The sequence below is a fragment of the Piliocolobus tephrosceles genome, unplaced genomic scaffold, assembly GCF_002776525.5.
Source record: "Piliocolobus tephrosceles isolate RC106 unplaced genomic scaffold, ASM277652v3 unscaffolded_44504, whole genome shotgun sequence".
In the NCBI taxonomy this organism is placed as follows: Eukaryota; Metazoa; Chordata; class Mammalia; order Primates; family Cercopithecidae; genus Piliocolobus; species Piliocolobus tephrosceles.
The window spans coordinates 723-13,813 of record NW_022329315.1 but is presented as its reverse complement, the minus strand read 5'-3'; the positions used below and the strand labels follow the sequence as shown (position 1 = coordinate 13,813).

The window sequence follows — 13,091 nt, the reverse complement described above, 5'->3', positions numbered from 1 at the left end:
TTTGAGATGGAGTGTCGCCCTGTTGACCAGGCTGGAGTGCAGTGGCGTGATCTTGGCTCACTGCAACTTCTACCTCCCAGGTTCAAGCGATTCTCCTGCCTCAGCCTCCCAGGTAATTGCGATTACAGGTGTGCATCACCCTGCCCAGCTAGTTTTTGTACTTTTAGTAGAGATGAGGTTTTACTATGTTGCCCAGGCTGGTCTTGAACTCTTGACTTCAAGTGATCTGCCTGCCTCAGCCTCCCAAAGTGATGGGATTCCAGGTGTGAGCCACCAGGCCTGGCCTCGCCTCCGTTTCTTTATTTTTGGAACCCTTGAAGAGACAGTGACCTCCCCGAGGCTAACCCTTGGGAAGCCTGTGGGATTTTACCCCACTCCCTCCACTATCCCAAGAGAGGCTTCAGGGACCACGAAGACGGGAAATCTCCTGGACTTAAGGACTTCGGAGACAGGCCTGGTCCGCGACCTCCGTGTGAGCTTGGGCAAAGGACGTGACCTTTCAGAGCTAGTCTGTAAGTCTTTGAGAGACTGACCAAGGGTACCCTAAGGGTGGAGGGAGGGGCTTGAGTCACTGGCTGGCGAGTCAGGGGCTCATCTGGGAACAGCATGCGGAGGGGGTGGTCTCTGGGCTCTGTTCCTATCTGGGGCCCCTGGGGCCCTGCAGCCTTGGGTGGCAGTGAGTATCCTGTCAGTGGGGTATGTGAGTATCCCGTCAGTGGGGTATGTAAGTCTAGAGGCCTGGCTCCCTCGGGAGTCTCGGGGGATGAAGAAGGAGCTTTGATAGGGACCCAAGTTCTCAGGCAGAAAATTTGGCTCTGTTTATGTTCTAATCGGACCCTTTTCAGGCTGGGGCTCCCCCCAGCCCCCAGGCTACAGCCTGGAGGTGTCTCTGGCCAGGCACAACATCCAGCTGCTGGCTCTCGGCCCTGTCCATTTGCCCAGAGGGAAGAAGGGCGGGTGGGCAGAAGGAAGGGGCTGGAGACAGATCATCAACCCTCCCCGCCCACCCCGGGTGGGGCTCTCCCTGTCTCCGGAAAGGTGGCCCAGGGCCGCCAGTCCAGTCACCCCAGAAATATCCAAGGTGTTGGGGGCAGCCCTTGACGGCCAGCCCCGCCTGGCTATGTGGCCGTTGTGTGCCTGGTTAGACGCGCGGCCACCCGGCTCCGAGGGCCATCAGTGGGGGCTGGCCTCGGCCCTCGAGCTGCCCCGTTCTTGAGCTGTAGAGATTCCTGGGCCGCCGCCTCGTCCTCACTGGAATCTGATTCTTCCATATCACTACGAATGTCCTTCTCCATCTGGGGAACAGAGAGAGGGATGGAGCTCGGAGCAAGCAGGTAGGAGCTTGGGGCTGGGGCCCCCGGGGAGGTCCAGCCATACCTGACCCTTCTTTATGAAGCTACGGAGCATGCGCAGAATGAGGCAAGACCAGAACACGTGCAGCAGCTGCAGCAACATCAGAAGCCCGTTGAAGAAGTAGTAGCCGAAGAAGGGGCCCCTGTTGCCAAGGGACTCGTAGTATGTGGTGTAAAGGATCCTACAGCGGGAGGGAGAGGAGGAGGCCGGGGCTTGACCAGCCGCTGTGGCCCCTGGTCCTAGGAATTTCTAACTAGCATGGCCTTCCCTGCTCCATTACCTTCTATGGCTCCCAGTGTCCCCCATCCCATCATACCTACACTTTTTTTTTTATTTTTTATTTTTGAGACAGAATCTTGTTCTGGTGCCCCGGTTGAAGTGCAGCGGCACGATCTGGGCTCACTGCAAGCTCCGCCTCCTGGGTTCACGCCATTCTCCTGCCCCAGCCTCCCGAGTAGCTGGGACTACAGGTGCCCGCCACCATGCCCGGCTAGTTTTTTGTATTTTTTTTAGTAGAGACGGAGTTTCACTGTGTTAGCCAGGATGGTCTCGATCTCCTGACCTCATGATCCGCTGGTCTCGGCCTCCCAAAAAGTGCTATTACAGGCATGAGCCACTGCACCCGGCCCATACCTTACCTACACTCTTGAGCTGGGTATGCTAGGCCTGCTCTCACTTGCTTGTACTAAATGAGCAGAACACACAGAAGCTCCCTGACTGGCCATTCATGAACCCCACCCAAGTCGGTACTTATGATCCCAGCTGCTTTCCTGGGTGGTACTCTGACACCTTCTCTCTACTCCTCAGACCCCCATCACCTCCCCCTCATCAGCAGGTGACCGCCTACTCACCTCAGGTGAGGGGCTTCATGTCTCAGGAAGGCAAGCGGTGGGGACTCATCTCCCAAGGAGTATAAAAGGGGAGGGGCCTCATCTCCCAGATAGCCAGACGGGGGCGGGGCTTTGTCTCCCAGGGAGGCTGGGAGGGGCGGGGCTTCATTTTCATTGTGCGACCCAAGCCAGTAGGAAAGAATGTTCCCCAGCACCGCTCCTCCCCTCAAACTCCTCCTTGCTTGTTGCCTGGGACACTGTTCTGGAGCCCAACTCCCACCACACCCTCTCTTCTCAAACTCAGCTCTGGTTCTTCTGTTTTTTTGAGACGGAGTCTCACTCTCCCCCAAGGCTGGAGTTCAGTGGTGCGATCCAGCTCACTGCAACCTCCGCTTCCCGGGTTCCAGCAACTCTCCTGCCTCAGCCTCTCAAGTAGCTGGGATTATAGGCGCCTGCCACCACGCCCGGCTAATTTTTGTATTTTTAATAGGTGGATTTTGCCATGTTGGCCAGGCTGGTCTCGAACTCCTGACCTCAAGTGATCTGTCCGCCTCAGCCTCCCAAAGTGCTGGGATTACAGGTGTGAGCCACCGCACCTGGCCTTCCTGCTGGTTCTTTATCATTAGTGCCAACCCTGCTGTTATTTCACACAAGAAAGGAGAAACCAAAAAACTCATTCTTGACTCTACTCTGTCCCTCTGGGTACCAACTTTTTTCTTTTCCCTGTAGGCTTATTTCCTTTTCTTTGGAACTCCTTCAAAGTACTGGCTGGGCTGGGTATGGTGGCTAATGCCTATAATCCCAGCACTTTGGAGGTGGAGGTGGGTGGATCAGCAGGTCAGGAGTACGAGCCCAGCCTGGCCAACATGGTGAAACCCCTGTTTCAAAAACAAAAAAACCAAAACAACAAAAAAATTAGCCAAGTGTGATAGTGCCTGCCTGTAATTCCAGCTACTCAGGAGGCTGAGGCAGGAGAATCGCTTGAACCCAGGAGGCAGAGGTTGTGGTGAGCCAAGATCACACCATTGCATTCCAGTCTGGGTGACAGAGCCAGACTCCATCTCAAAAAAAAAAAAAAAAAAAAAGTACTGGCTGTAGCTGCTGTGTTTCTCCTATCCCGTAATCAGCTGTAGGGTTACCAGCGACCTTGCCTTCCTCACTCCACAGTGTTTAGCCCTGCACCGCCACCAACCAGTATAACAGGTTGCCAGCGGCCTTCCCTCCTCCCTGGGCCCCTCCCCCCACCCCACCATCTCCCCATCTCACAGTCACTTCCGCCTAATCTACTCAGGCCTTGAACCCAAGACAGATGGGAGCCATGGAGGGTTGTAGCCAGAGGAGGGATGTGATCTGACTCATACGCTCCATGGGCCCTGTTCTTCCTCTCGACCTGCAAACATCAGGGGGCCCGAGGACTGAGCCTCTCTGTCCACACCTGGTCCCTAGGTGATGCTATCCAGGCTGCTGGCTGAAAATACCAGCATGCACTGGCAACTCCTACATGACCTTTCCCCAGAAGCCCGGACGGGCATGCCCACTGCCGTCCCCATGTCTCCTCTGAGGCCACAGACCCCTCAAACCCAGCAAGGCTGAGCTCCTGCTGCCTCAAGCAGTTCCTTCTGTGACTGTTCCCGTCTCCTGATCCCAGAGGCATCCCCTTGAGTCTGCTCACTTATCTCGCCTTCCCTGGGTCCTCTCGCTCCTGCCCATACTTCCCATGATGGTTCCGCTGCAGCTGCTAGAGGGCATCCGGAACAGCTAGGTCAGATCGAATCCCTCCTCTGCTTGTGACCTCCGTGACTCCCATCTCCCTCGGGGTCAAAGCCAAGGTCTTCCCCACAGCCCTCAAGGACCTGCACGGCCTACCCCCTTCCCTCCCTGCCCTTCCCCTCACCCACTGCTCCAGCCACACAGGCCGCCTTGCTACCATTCCCCTAACATGCCAGGCATGGTCTAGCCTCAGGGCGTTTGCACATGCTGTTCTGACTGGACCGGTCTTCCCCTCTGATCAACGTGGTTCTGTCCCTTACCTCCCTCCCACCTCTCTATACAAACGCTGCCAGCAAGGCATTCCCTGCCACTCGAATTCCAACTACCCACCCCTCCCATACTTCCTGCTCCCTTCCCGACATTTTAAAAAAAAATTTATTTATGCAGTGATGGAGTCTTGCTCTGTCACCCAGGCTTGAGTACAGTGGTGCGATCTCGGCTCACTGCAACCTCCGTCTCCTGGGTTCAAGTGATTCTCCTGCCTCAGCCTCCTGAGTAGCTGGGATTACAGGTGCCTGCCACCATGCCCAGTATTAATTAACTAAAACCAATAATTAGTATTGTACGAATTATTGTATTTTTAGTAGAGATGGGGTTTCTCTATGGTGGCCAGGGTAGTCTCAAACTCCTGACCTCAGGTGATTCGGCCACCTCGGACTCCCAAAGTGCTGGGATTACAGGTGTGAGCCATCACACCTGGCCAGTTTTATTTATTTTTAAAACAAAGTCTCTGTCACCCAGGCTGGAATGCAGTGGTACAATCTCAATTCACTGTAGCCTCTGCCTCCTGGGTTTAAGTGATCCAACTGCCTCAGCCTCCCGAGTAGGTGGGATTACAGGCATGCACCATCACGTTTGGCTAATTTTTGTATTTTTAGTAGAGGCAGGGTTTCATCATGTTGGCCAGGCTGGTCTTGAACTCCTGACCTCAAGTGATCTGCCCGCCTCGGCGTCCCAAAGTGCTGGGATTACAGGTGTGAGCTACCCCGTCCGGCCCCCCGACTTTATTTTCTTGTTAGTAAATCTCTCCTTTGCATGCTGTGTAGTTCACCTGGCTGCCTCCTTTACCATCCGCTCCACCCATGAAGTATCTGCTCACAAGGGCAGGGATCTTTGAACTGTGGCCTCTGCTGTGTTCCCAGCACACTCAGACCCCATAAATATTTACCGGGCAGACTTTGGTGCACTGGCAACGCTGACCCCTCCTCCCACTCCACGGTCCAGGCACGCTGAGTAATTCCTAATTCTCTGTCGCACCTTTGCATATGCTGTGCCCTGTGCCTGGCGTGCCTTCTCCTGGAACTCTCCCAACCGAGATCCCCGGCTCGTTAGGGCAGGGTACCAATGGTGAGGCAGTCCTGGAATCTCAGACATGCCCTCCCACCTCCCTGACCCCCATGGGAGGGCTGACTCACTGGGTGGGGAAGAGGACCAGTCGGGTGTAGAAGAAGACCAAGGAGAAGATGAGGAAGAGCGCGTCACACACTTGCTGATACTGCGTGTAGTTGACCATCTTACAGGCCTGAGACGGGCAGCACAGAGACATGGGCTCAGGACCAGGGGCCTGGCCTCAAGGAGAAGGTGCTATGGGACGGGAACAGGTGAATTGGGGTGGGGCCTTGATTCCAGGAACTACCTACATTTCCAGGAAAGGTGAAGAGTGTGAATAAATACAGGCTGGGCACGGTGGCTCACGCCTGTAATCCCAGCCCTTTGGGAGGCTGAGGTGGCGGATCACCTGAGGTCAAGAGTTCGAGACCAGCCTGACCAAGATGGTGAAATCCCATCTCTACTAAACATACAAAAATTAGCTGGGCGTGGTGGTGGGCACTTGTAATCCCAGCTACTTGGGAAGCTGAGGCCGGAGAATCGCTTGAACGTGGGAGGCAGAGGTTGCAGTGAGTAGAGATTGCGCCATTGCACTCCAGCCTGGGTGAGAGCGCGAGACTCCATCTCAAAAAAAAGTGAATACATGCATGCATGCGCCTGTCTGTAGCTGTATCCTCCAAGAAGGGAGGCTGAGGGGGCGGGGCTTTATCTCCCAGGAAGACAGAGGGGGCAGGACCTCATGTCCCAAGGAAGCTGAGAAGCTGGGGGGGAGGGGCCGGGGGGGGCCTCTGCCCAAGGAAGCTAGGAGGGGTGGGGCTTCATCACCCAGGAAGATGGGGGGGGGGGGGGGGGGGGGCCTTATCAGCCTGGAAGACAGATGGGACGAGGCCTTATTACCCGAGAAGGCCAGGAGGGTGGGCTCCATTTCCCAGGAAAGTTGGGAGGAATGGGACTTCATCTCTAGGGGCACCTGGGAGGGCTGGGTACAGCAGCTGGGAAGGGTCAGGCAGGGGCCAGGCCCACCTCCAGCAGGTAGTCGGCGGAATCGTGTAACAGCAGCACCAGAGAGCCGATGCGCAGCAGGTTGGTGCTGTAGGAGAAGGTCATCAGGATGACCACCACGAAGTGATGTATCACCTGCTCCTTGAAATCCTGCAGGAGACAGTGGGTCACGGTGGGGATGAGCCTTGATGCTGGAGGGTGCCCCACCCTACGGGCCAAGAAGTGCGTCCTTTCAAGGGGTTTGTGTGGCCTCTGGGCCCATGGCCTCTATACCTCCTGCAAGAGGCACCAGGGAGCTCTCGAGGTACAGCTGTGAGGCTGCCCTACCACCCAGCTCCCCAGTTCCCTGTCCGTGGTGGGGTCTTCCAGACTCTGGTGTGGCCTCACCTTGCGCTTGACATCAAAGGGCAGCCGGATTAGCAGTGAGAGGTAGAACGCCAGCTCCAAGAGGTACCACCAGTACAGGGATGGCTTCAGGGGCTGCAGCAGGGCAGGACAAGGTTAGCTGTGGGGAGCGAAGGCTCCAGTCGGGCAGGGGTATGGCTCAGGGCCCACTCCCTTTGCTCAAAACCAGGATACTTGAATCCCAGTGAGTGAGCTCCCCATCTCTGGAGGTAATCAAGGGCAGTGGTTTGGTGGAAGCACCTGCTTGGAGTTTTCTAGCCGTTCTCTATTCCCCAGAGGAATCAAAGACACAGAGTAGTACTCGGTGGGGAATGATGGTGGTGTCAGGGCTCGCGTCCCAGGTCCATGGCTGCAGCAACTGTGATCATCACCCTGGCCTCTAAGCATTCGCTCACACACCCACACTGCCACTCACCTGGTTTGGGTAATTGTCCCAGCACCTTACTGGGGCCCACAGCCATGATTCCTGCAGGGAAACAGGTGTCAGGCTGTGCGGAGGTGAGAATCCAGCTTTCCACCCTGGGTCTGTGGCCTCTTTGGGGCTCTTTCCATGGTCTCGTAAATGCTGCCTTCACCCAGCCGTGCTTTTTTCTGTCTCAATCTTGATTGGGGAGCTCATTCACTGCAGAACCCTAAACTTCTGGTGCGTGGCAGACCCTAAGTACCTGTTGTGTGAATTCACCACCGCCTGGCCCAGCTCGCTCTCTCCTCGGCTGCACCCCTCCACACACACCCTCCCACCAGATCCAGGCCTGGGGCGTAGGAGGCATTTCTGGGACAGGAGGACGGGGCAGGTGAGCAGTCAGCTACACTCGGGTACACTCACGTGGTACAGGACCGAGAGACCACCCACGAAGGAGGACAGGTAGAAAAGAAACCTCCAGCTGCGGATAGGGAGGGAGCTGTGAAAACAGGAACCACCCCCCTGCTGCCTTGCACCCCAGAAGTCCCATCCAGCCCCATTCTGGGTTTACCTGGCCTCACAGAACTTCTTGGTCAGCTGCGTTTGATCCTGCTTTCGGCGTCTCCGGAACCATCGTTGGGTCTGCCGCAGTGTGAGGCCACACTGGGCAGCCAGGAGGGAGAGCTGGGGCTGGGGAGGGGGTGATGGGGACAAGGGTCACAGAGGCCCTGTGGTGGCTTCCCCCATGGCCCCAGACAGGACTTGGCTCTGCCCTCTCCTCCACTGCAGCCCCACGTCTTGTCTACAAGGTGACCACGTCTATATGGAGAGGCAGTGTTGGGGGTCGCAGAGTTGGGGGGGGGTCCCAGCGTGGGGGGCCTGCAGAACACTTGGGCCTTAAGCAAATCCTGTTCATAGGGCAGGCAGGTCGCTGATGGGGATGGGATTAAGAGAGATGCTGGTGTGCATCCTCTTCTACCCACAGATAGGCTTCCCTGCGTCCCTCCAGAACGGTCAGTTCCCACCTCCAACCTAGGCAGGCAGTTGAGACCTTGCCCCAGCCCCAAGCCCTACATGAAGAGGGAAATGGACAAGTAGAGGGGGAGTCACGTGGCTTCTAGCTCTGTGGCAACTGCCCTGTTGCCCCCAGGGCATGTGGTCTTCACCATTCCCCACCCCACCCCACTCAGGATGCATCCACGTCTCCACAGTGCAGAGCCTGTCTAGCAGCAGCCACACCAGAGACGCGAATGGAGGGAGGGTCACAGGGCTGCTTCTGTTACTCCATCTCCTACCAACTCAGACCTTCCATTCCTCCCCCAGAATAGGAGAGCATGCAACTACTTTCACTGTCCTACAACCTGTCCATTGTGCAACTATGCCCAGGGAGGCTGCGAGGGGCGGGGCGCCATCTCCCAGGGAGGCTGGGGGGGTGGGGGGGTGGGTCCTCATCTCCCAGGGAGGCTGGGAGGGGGTGGGTCCTCATCGCCCAGGGAGGCTGGAGGGGCAGGGCTCCATCTTCCAGGGAGGCTGGGAGGAGCGGGGCTCTATCGCCCAGGGATGCTGGGAGGGGTGGGGCCCATTTCCCAGTGGGACTGGTATGCCTGGGGCTCCATCTTCCAGGGAGGCTGGAGGGGCGGGTCCTCATTTCCCAGGGAGGCTAGCGGGGCAGGGCTCATTTCCCAAGGAATCGGGGATGAAGAGTGGAAAGTGGGGGCATTTCGGGGGTACCTGAAGCCACCTTGGCTTCTCCTGCCTCAACAAATAGGCCACACACCCACACACCACCCCGCAGGCCCCACCCCCCAGGGCAGTAGTGCCAGTCGCAGGGCACGGGGGGGGGGGGGCTCTCACCTCCTCGGGCCTGTGCCCTTCTGTGAGGAAGTATTTTTCCAGCGTGGCATTCGGCTTCACCTGCTTCCTGGTCTGATCCCTCACACCCAGCCACCGGCTCAGGGGCAGGCCGATGAATCTGGGTGCAAGGGAGATAGAGCCCATTAGCCCAGGTGAAGAGACGGGACTGCCTATGCATGAGGGGGCAGACATGCTATCGGTGGGTAAACCAAGTCTCAGAGGTCACAGCTGGCACAGGGCAGGGTGTGTACAACTTGGGGTCTGTCTTCTCCATCTGCTCAGAGGGTTTGGAGGTCCAGAGTCAGAAAGGTTCATGAAACAGGACTCGATTTTCCACTTATTCCCGGCCTCATCCCCTGGGGCCCTGAAGGGGTAGCCCGGCTGCTGTGTTTGACCAAACATAAGGCAGCTGGCTCACGTGAGGTCAGAAGTTCGAGACCAGTCTGACCAATGTGGTGAAACATTGTCTCTACTAAAAATACAAAATCATCTGGGTGTGGTGGCATGTGCCTGTAATCCCAGCTACACGAGAGGCTGAGGCAGGAGAATTGCTTGAACCTGGAGGTGGAGGTTGCAGTGAGCCAGGATGGCATCACTCTATTCCAGCCTGGGAGACAGAGTCTCCATCTCAAAAAAAAAAAAAAAAAAAAAGGCACATGAACCTGTGATGTGTCTGCTGGGTGAGGGTGTGCAGACCAGCTCTTGGGGAACACAGGTACCTTTGCCCAATCCCAAACCAGAGATAAGAGTCTCTTCACTGCCTGTCTCACTGTGACCTGGGTCCTGGCCTGACCCCTCGCCAGGCTGGGGGCTCCCCACGGGCAGGGGCTGTTCCCGCTCCAAGCCCCTCCTCCTAGCATCCCCCATTCAGGATAAAGACTTGGAGATCAGGGACCCTGGTCAACCAACATGTTGCCCACAAGAGGGCGCGCCAACACCACAGGTGGGGACCGAATTTTACATCCACCGTCCATCCCAACATCATCCCTCATTTGGGGAAAGGCTGAGAGCAGCCTAGCAAGAACTCATTGCAGACTAAATCATGATGCAGAGATAAAGGGCAGATACTTAATGAGCTGTTATCTGCTAAGCATGGGGCCAAGTCCACGTTATATACACTGGCTCACCTAACCCTAACTTAGTCCCCATTGTCGTAATGGGTAAACTGAGGCTCCGAGGGTCAGAGACATGCCCGAGGAGACACTGTGAGCAGGTGAAAGACCTGAAATTTGAGCTCAGGATTCTGGTTTTTGTTTTAAGAGGCAGGATCTCCTCTTGGAGGTGGAGGGTGGGAGGATCGCTTGAACTCAGGAGTTCAAGACCAGCCTGGGCAACATGGTGAGACCTCATCTCTACTAAAAATACAAAAGTTAGCTGGGTTGTGGTGTCACTTGCCTGTAATCCTAGCACTTTAGGATGCCAAGGCAGGCGGATCACCTGACGTCAGGAGTTTGAGACCAGCCTGGCCAACATGGGAAAACACCGTTTCTACTAAAAATACAAAAATTAGGTATGGTGGCACATGCCTGTAATTGCAGTTACTTGTGAGGCTGAGGTCAGAGAATTGCTTGAACCTGGGAGGCAGAGGTTGCAGTGAACCGAGATCGTGCCATAGCACTCCAGCCAAGGTGAAAGAGCTCTGTCTCAAAAAAAGTTAGCCGGGCGTGGTGGCACGTGCCTGTAGTCCCAGCTACTGGTGGGGCTGAGGTTTTTTTTTTGAGATGACGTTTTGCTCTTGTCACCCAGGCTGGAGTGCAGTGGCATGAATGATCTTGGTTCAATGCAACCTCTGTCTCCCGGGTTCAAGCAATTCTCCTACCTCAGCCTCCTGGGTAGCAGGGACTGCAGGCGTGCACCACCACACCCAGCTAATTTTTTGTACTTTTAGTAGAGACAGGGTTTCACCATGCTGGTCGGGCTGGTCTCGAACTCCTGACCTCATGATCCGCCTGCTTCGGCCTCCCAAAGTGTTGGGATTACAGATGGGAGCCACTGCACCCAGCGTAATTTTTTTTTTTTTTTTTTGAGATGGAGTCTTGCTTTATTGCCCAGGCTGCAGTGCAGTGGCCGGATCTCAGCTCTCTGCAAGCTCTGCTTCCCGGGTTTACACCATTCTCCTGCCTCAGCCTCCTGAGTAGTTGGGAATACAGGCGCATGCCACCTTGCCCGGCTAGATTTTTGTATTTTTTTTTTTTTTTAAAGTAGAGATTGGGTTTCACCGTGTTAGTCAGGATGGTCTCGATCTCCTGACCTCGTGATCCGCCCATCTCGGCCTCCCAAAGTGCTGGGATTACAGGCTTCAGCCACCGTGCCCGGCCTGTATTTTTCTAATAGAGACAGGTTTTCACCATATTGCCCAGTCTGGTCTTGAACTCCTGGACTCAAGCGATCACCTGCCTCAGCCTCCCAAATTGCTGACATTACAGGCATCAGCTACCACGCCTGGCCTAGATTCAATTTTTTTGTTTAAAGGGCTAAAACCCCTGCATTTGAAACTGGAAAACCCTCCGCCCACCCCACTGTCCTTCACTAAGACCCTGGGATGCCTTTGGGATGGGATAACACCCCCAGCTCACATTTGCCTTTTTTTTTTTTTTTTAAGATGGAGTCTTGCTCTGTTGCCCAGGCTGGAGTGCAGTGGCACGATCTTGGCTCACTGCAACCTCCGCCTCCCAGGTTCAGGCGATTCTCCCGCCTCAGCCTCCTGAGGAGCTGGAATTACAGGTGTGCGCCCAGCTAATTTTTGTATTTTTAGCACAGATGGGGTTTCACCATGTTGGCCAGGCTGGTTTTGAACTCCTGACTTGAAGTGATCCGCCCGCCTCAGCCTCTCAAAGTGTTGGGATTACAGGCGTGAGCCACGGTGCCCGGCCTCCCATCCCTGTTTTATGAAGATGTTGGCACACCCAGCCCTCAACTGCGGGCAGTGTTCCTATAAACCAGCAATCAGAGGCCAGAATTGTGGGTGGTGGGGGCTGGGGGCAGGCTGGAGCTGGAAAAAGCACTTTGGTGCAAAGCCAGCTTCCACTCGGGACATGCTGCAATGGCAAATTGCACACAGGGCACGAGCACATACTGGAGTGACCGCGGGGGCGATGGATTGCGGCAGGGCAGACACTCACCTCTCAAAGGCGAGGCGCATGGCCAGGAGGACCAGTGCCAGGGGCAGGGCTGCCAGCATGTCTTGGGGGTGGGGGTAGACACGGCCATCCCGGTCTTCCAGCTCTGCCCATGTGACATTGGGTGGTAACCAGAACCTGTGCTGCCAAAGCCACTCGTTGAAACTGGACAGCATTCTGTGGACACAGGTTCCAGTTAGCTGAGAGGTCTGCAAGCCGAATGGGTGGGGCAAGTGAGGCCTGAGGCTGGAGCCTCACAACTCCTACTTGGGCCGTTATCAGCGCAGCTGACAACCAGGAGGCGGGACTGGAAGATGGAACTCCCCTTGCCTGGGACTTTGGAACTATCCTCTGGCCCCAGAAGAGTGGGGCTTTAGCCACCACTCCATTCTCATCACCGCTGCCCTCACTTGCCTGGTCAGTGTTAAAGGCAGAGTTGGGCTGTGTGTCCTCAGGCAAATGACTTGACCCCTCAGATCCTCAAGTTCATCTGTAAAACACAGTAGTAGGCCGGGCACAGTTGTTCACACCTGTAATCCGAGCACTTTGGGAGGCCAAGGCGGGTGGATCACGAGGCCAGGAGTTCAAGACCAGCCTGACCAACGTGGTGAAACCCTGTCTCTACTAAAAATACAAAAATGAGCTGGGCGTGGTGGCACGCGCCTGTAATCCCAGCTACTCAGGAGTCTGAGGCTGGAGAATCGCTTGAACCCGGGAGGCAGAGGTTGCAGTGAGCCGAGATCGTGCCATTGCTCTCCAGCCTGGGTGACAGAACGAGACTCCATCTCAAAAACAAAACAAAACAGAGACAGTAATACCCAGGCTTCTCTACCTAAAGTGCTTGTCCTACTGATTTTTAACAAGAGTAGTAACACAGTCCAAAAATAATAGTTATTATTCTGCATTTAACTGATGCCAAGATGGTAGCCAGAAGTCAAAGGAGTGGCTGCTTGGGGTCAGAAACTTGAGTGGTGGTTGGGCACCATGGCTCATGCCTGTAATCCCAGTACTGTGGGAGGCTGAGGT

At 55.7% G+C, this 13,091-nt stretch overlaps 1 protein-coding gene across 1 annotated transcript; it reads right to left on the bottom strand.

Moving 5' to 3' along the window:
- Positions 1–196: 196 nt before the first annotated feature.
- LOC113224351 (ceramide synthase 4-like) lies at positions 197–12,262 on the bottom strand. The gene is made up of 10 exons (XM_026453542.2): positions 12,069–12,262; positions 8,947–9,064; positions 7,664–7,782; positions 7,516–7,573; positions 7,105–7,155; positions 6,672–6,764; positions 6,306–6,434; positions 5,369–5,475; positions 1,378–1,534; positions 197–1,295 (listed from the first exon to the last, which is right to left on the bottom strand). Exons 1-10 carry the CDS (start codon positions 12,239–12,241, stop codon positions 1,119–1,121), a joined length of 1,182 nt encoding a protein of 393 aa, XP_026309327.1. The 5' UTR covers positions 12,242–12,262; the 3' UTR covers positions 197–1,118.
- Between the last annotated feature and the right edge of the window lie 829 nt (positions 12,263–13,091).

Bases quoted from the DNA above. Each gene is read 5' to 3' on its own strand.
- LOC113224351 (XM_026453542.2), bottom strand. From the start codon at position 12,241: ATGCTGTCCAGTTTCAACGAGTGGCTTTGGCAGCACAGGTTCTGGTTA. The intron at 7,156-7,515 runs GTGAGTGTACCC...GTTTCCCTGCAG, and splicing joins GTCTCTCGGTCCTGTACCAC to GAATCATGGCTGTGGGCCCC. The intron at 1,535-5,368 runs GTGAGTCAGCCC...CTCCCGCTGTAG, and splicing joins CTGGTCCTCTTCCCCACCCA to GATCCTTTACACCACATACT.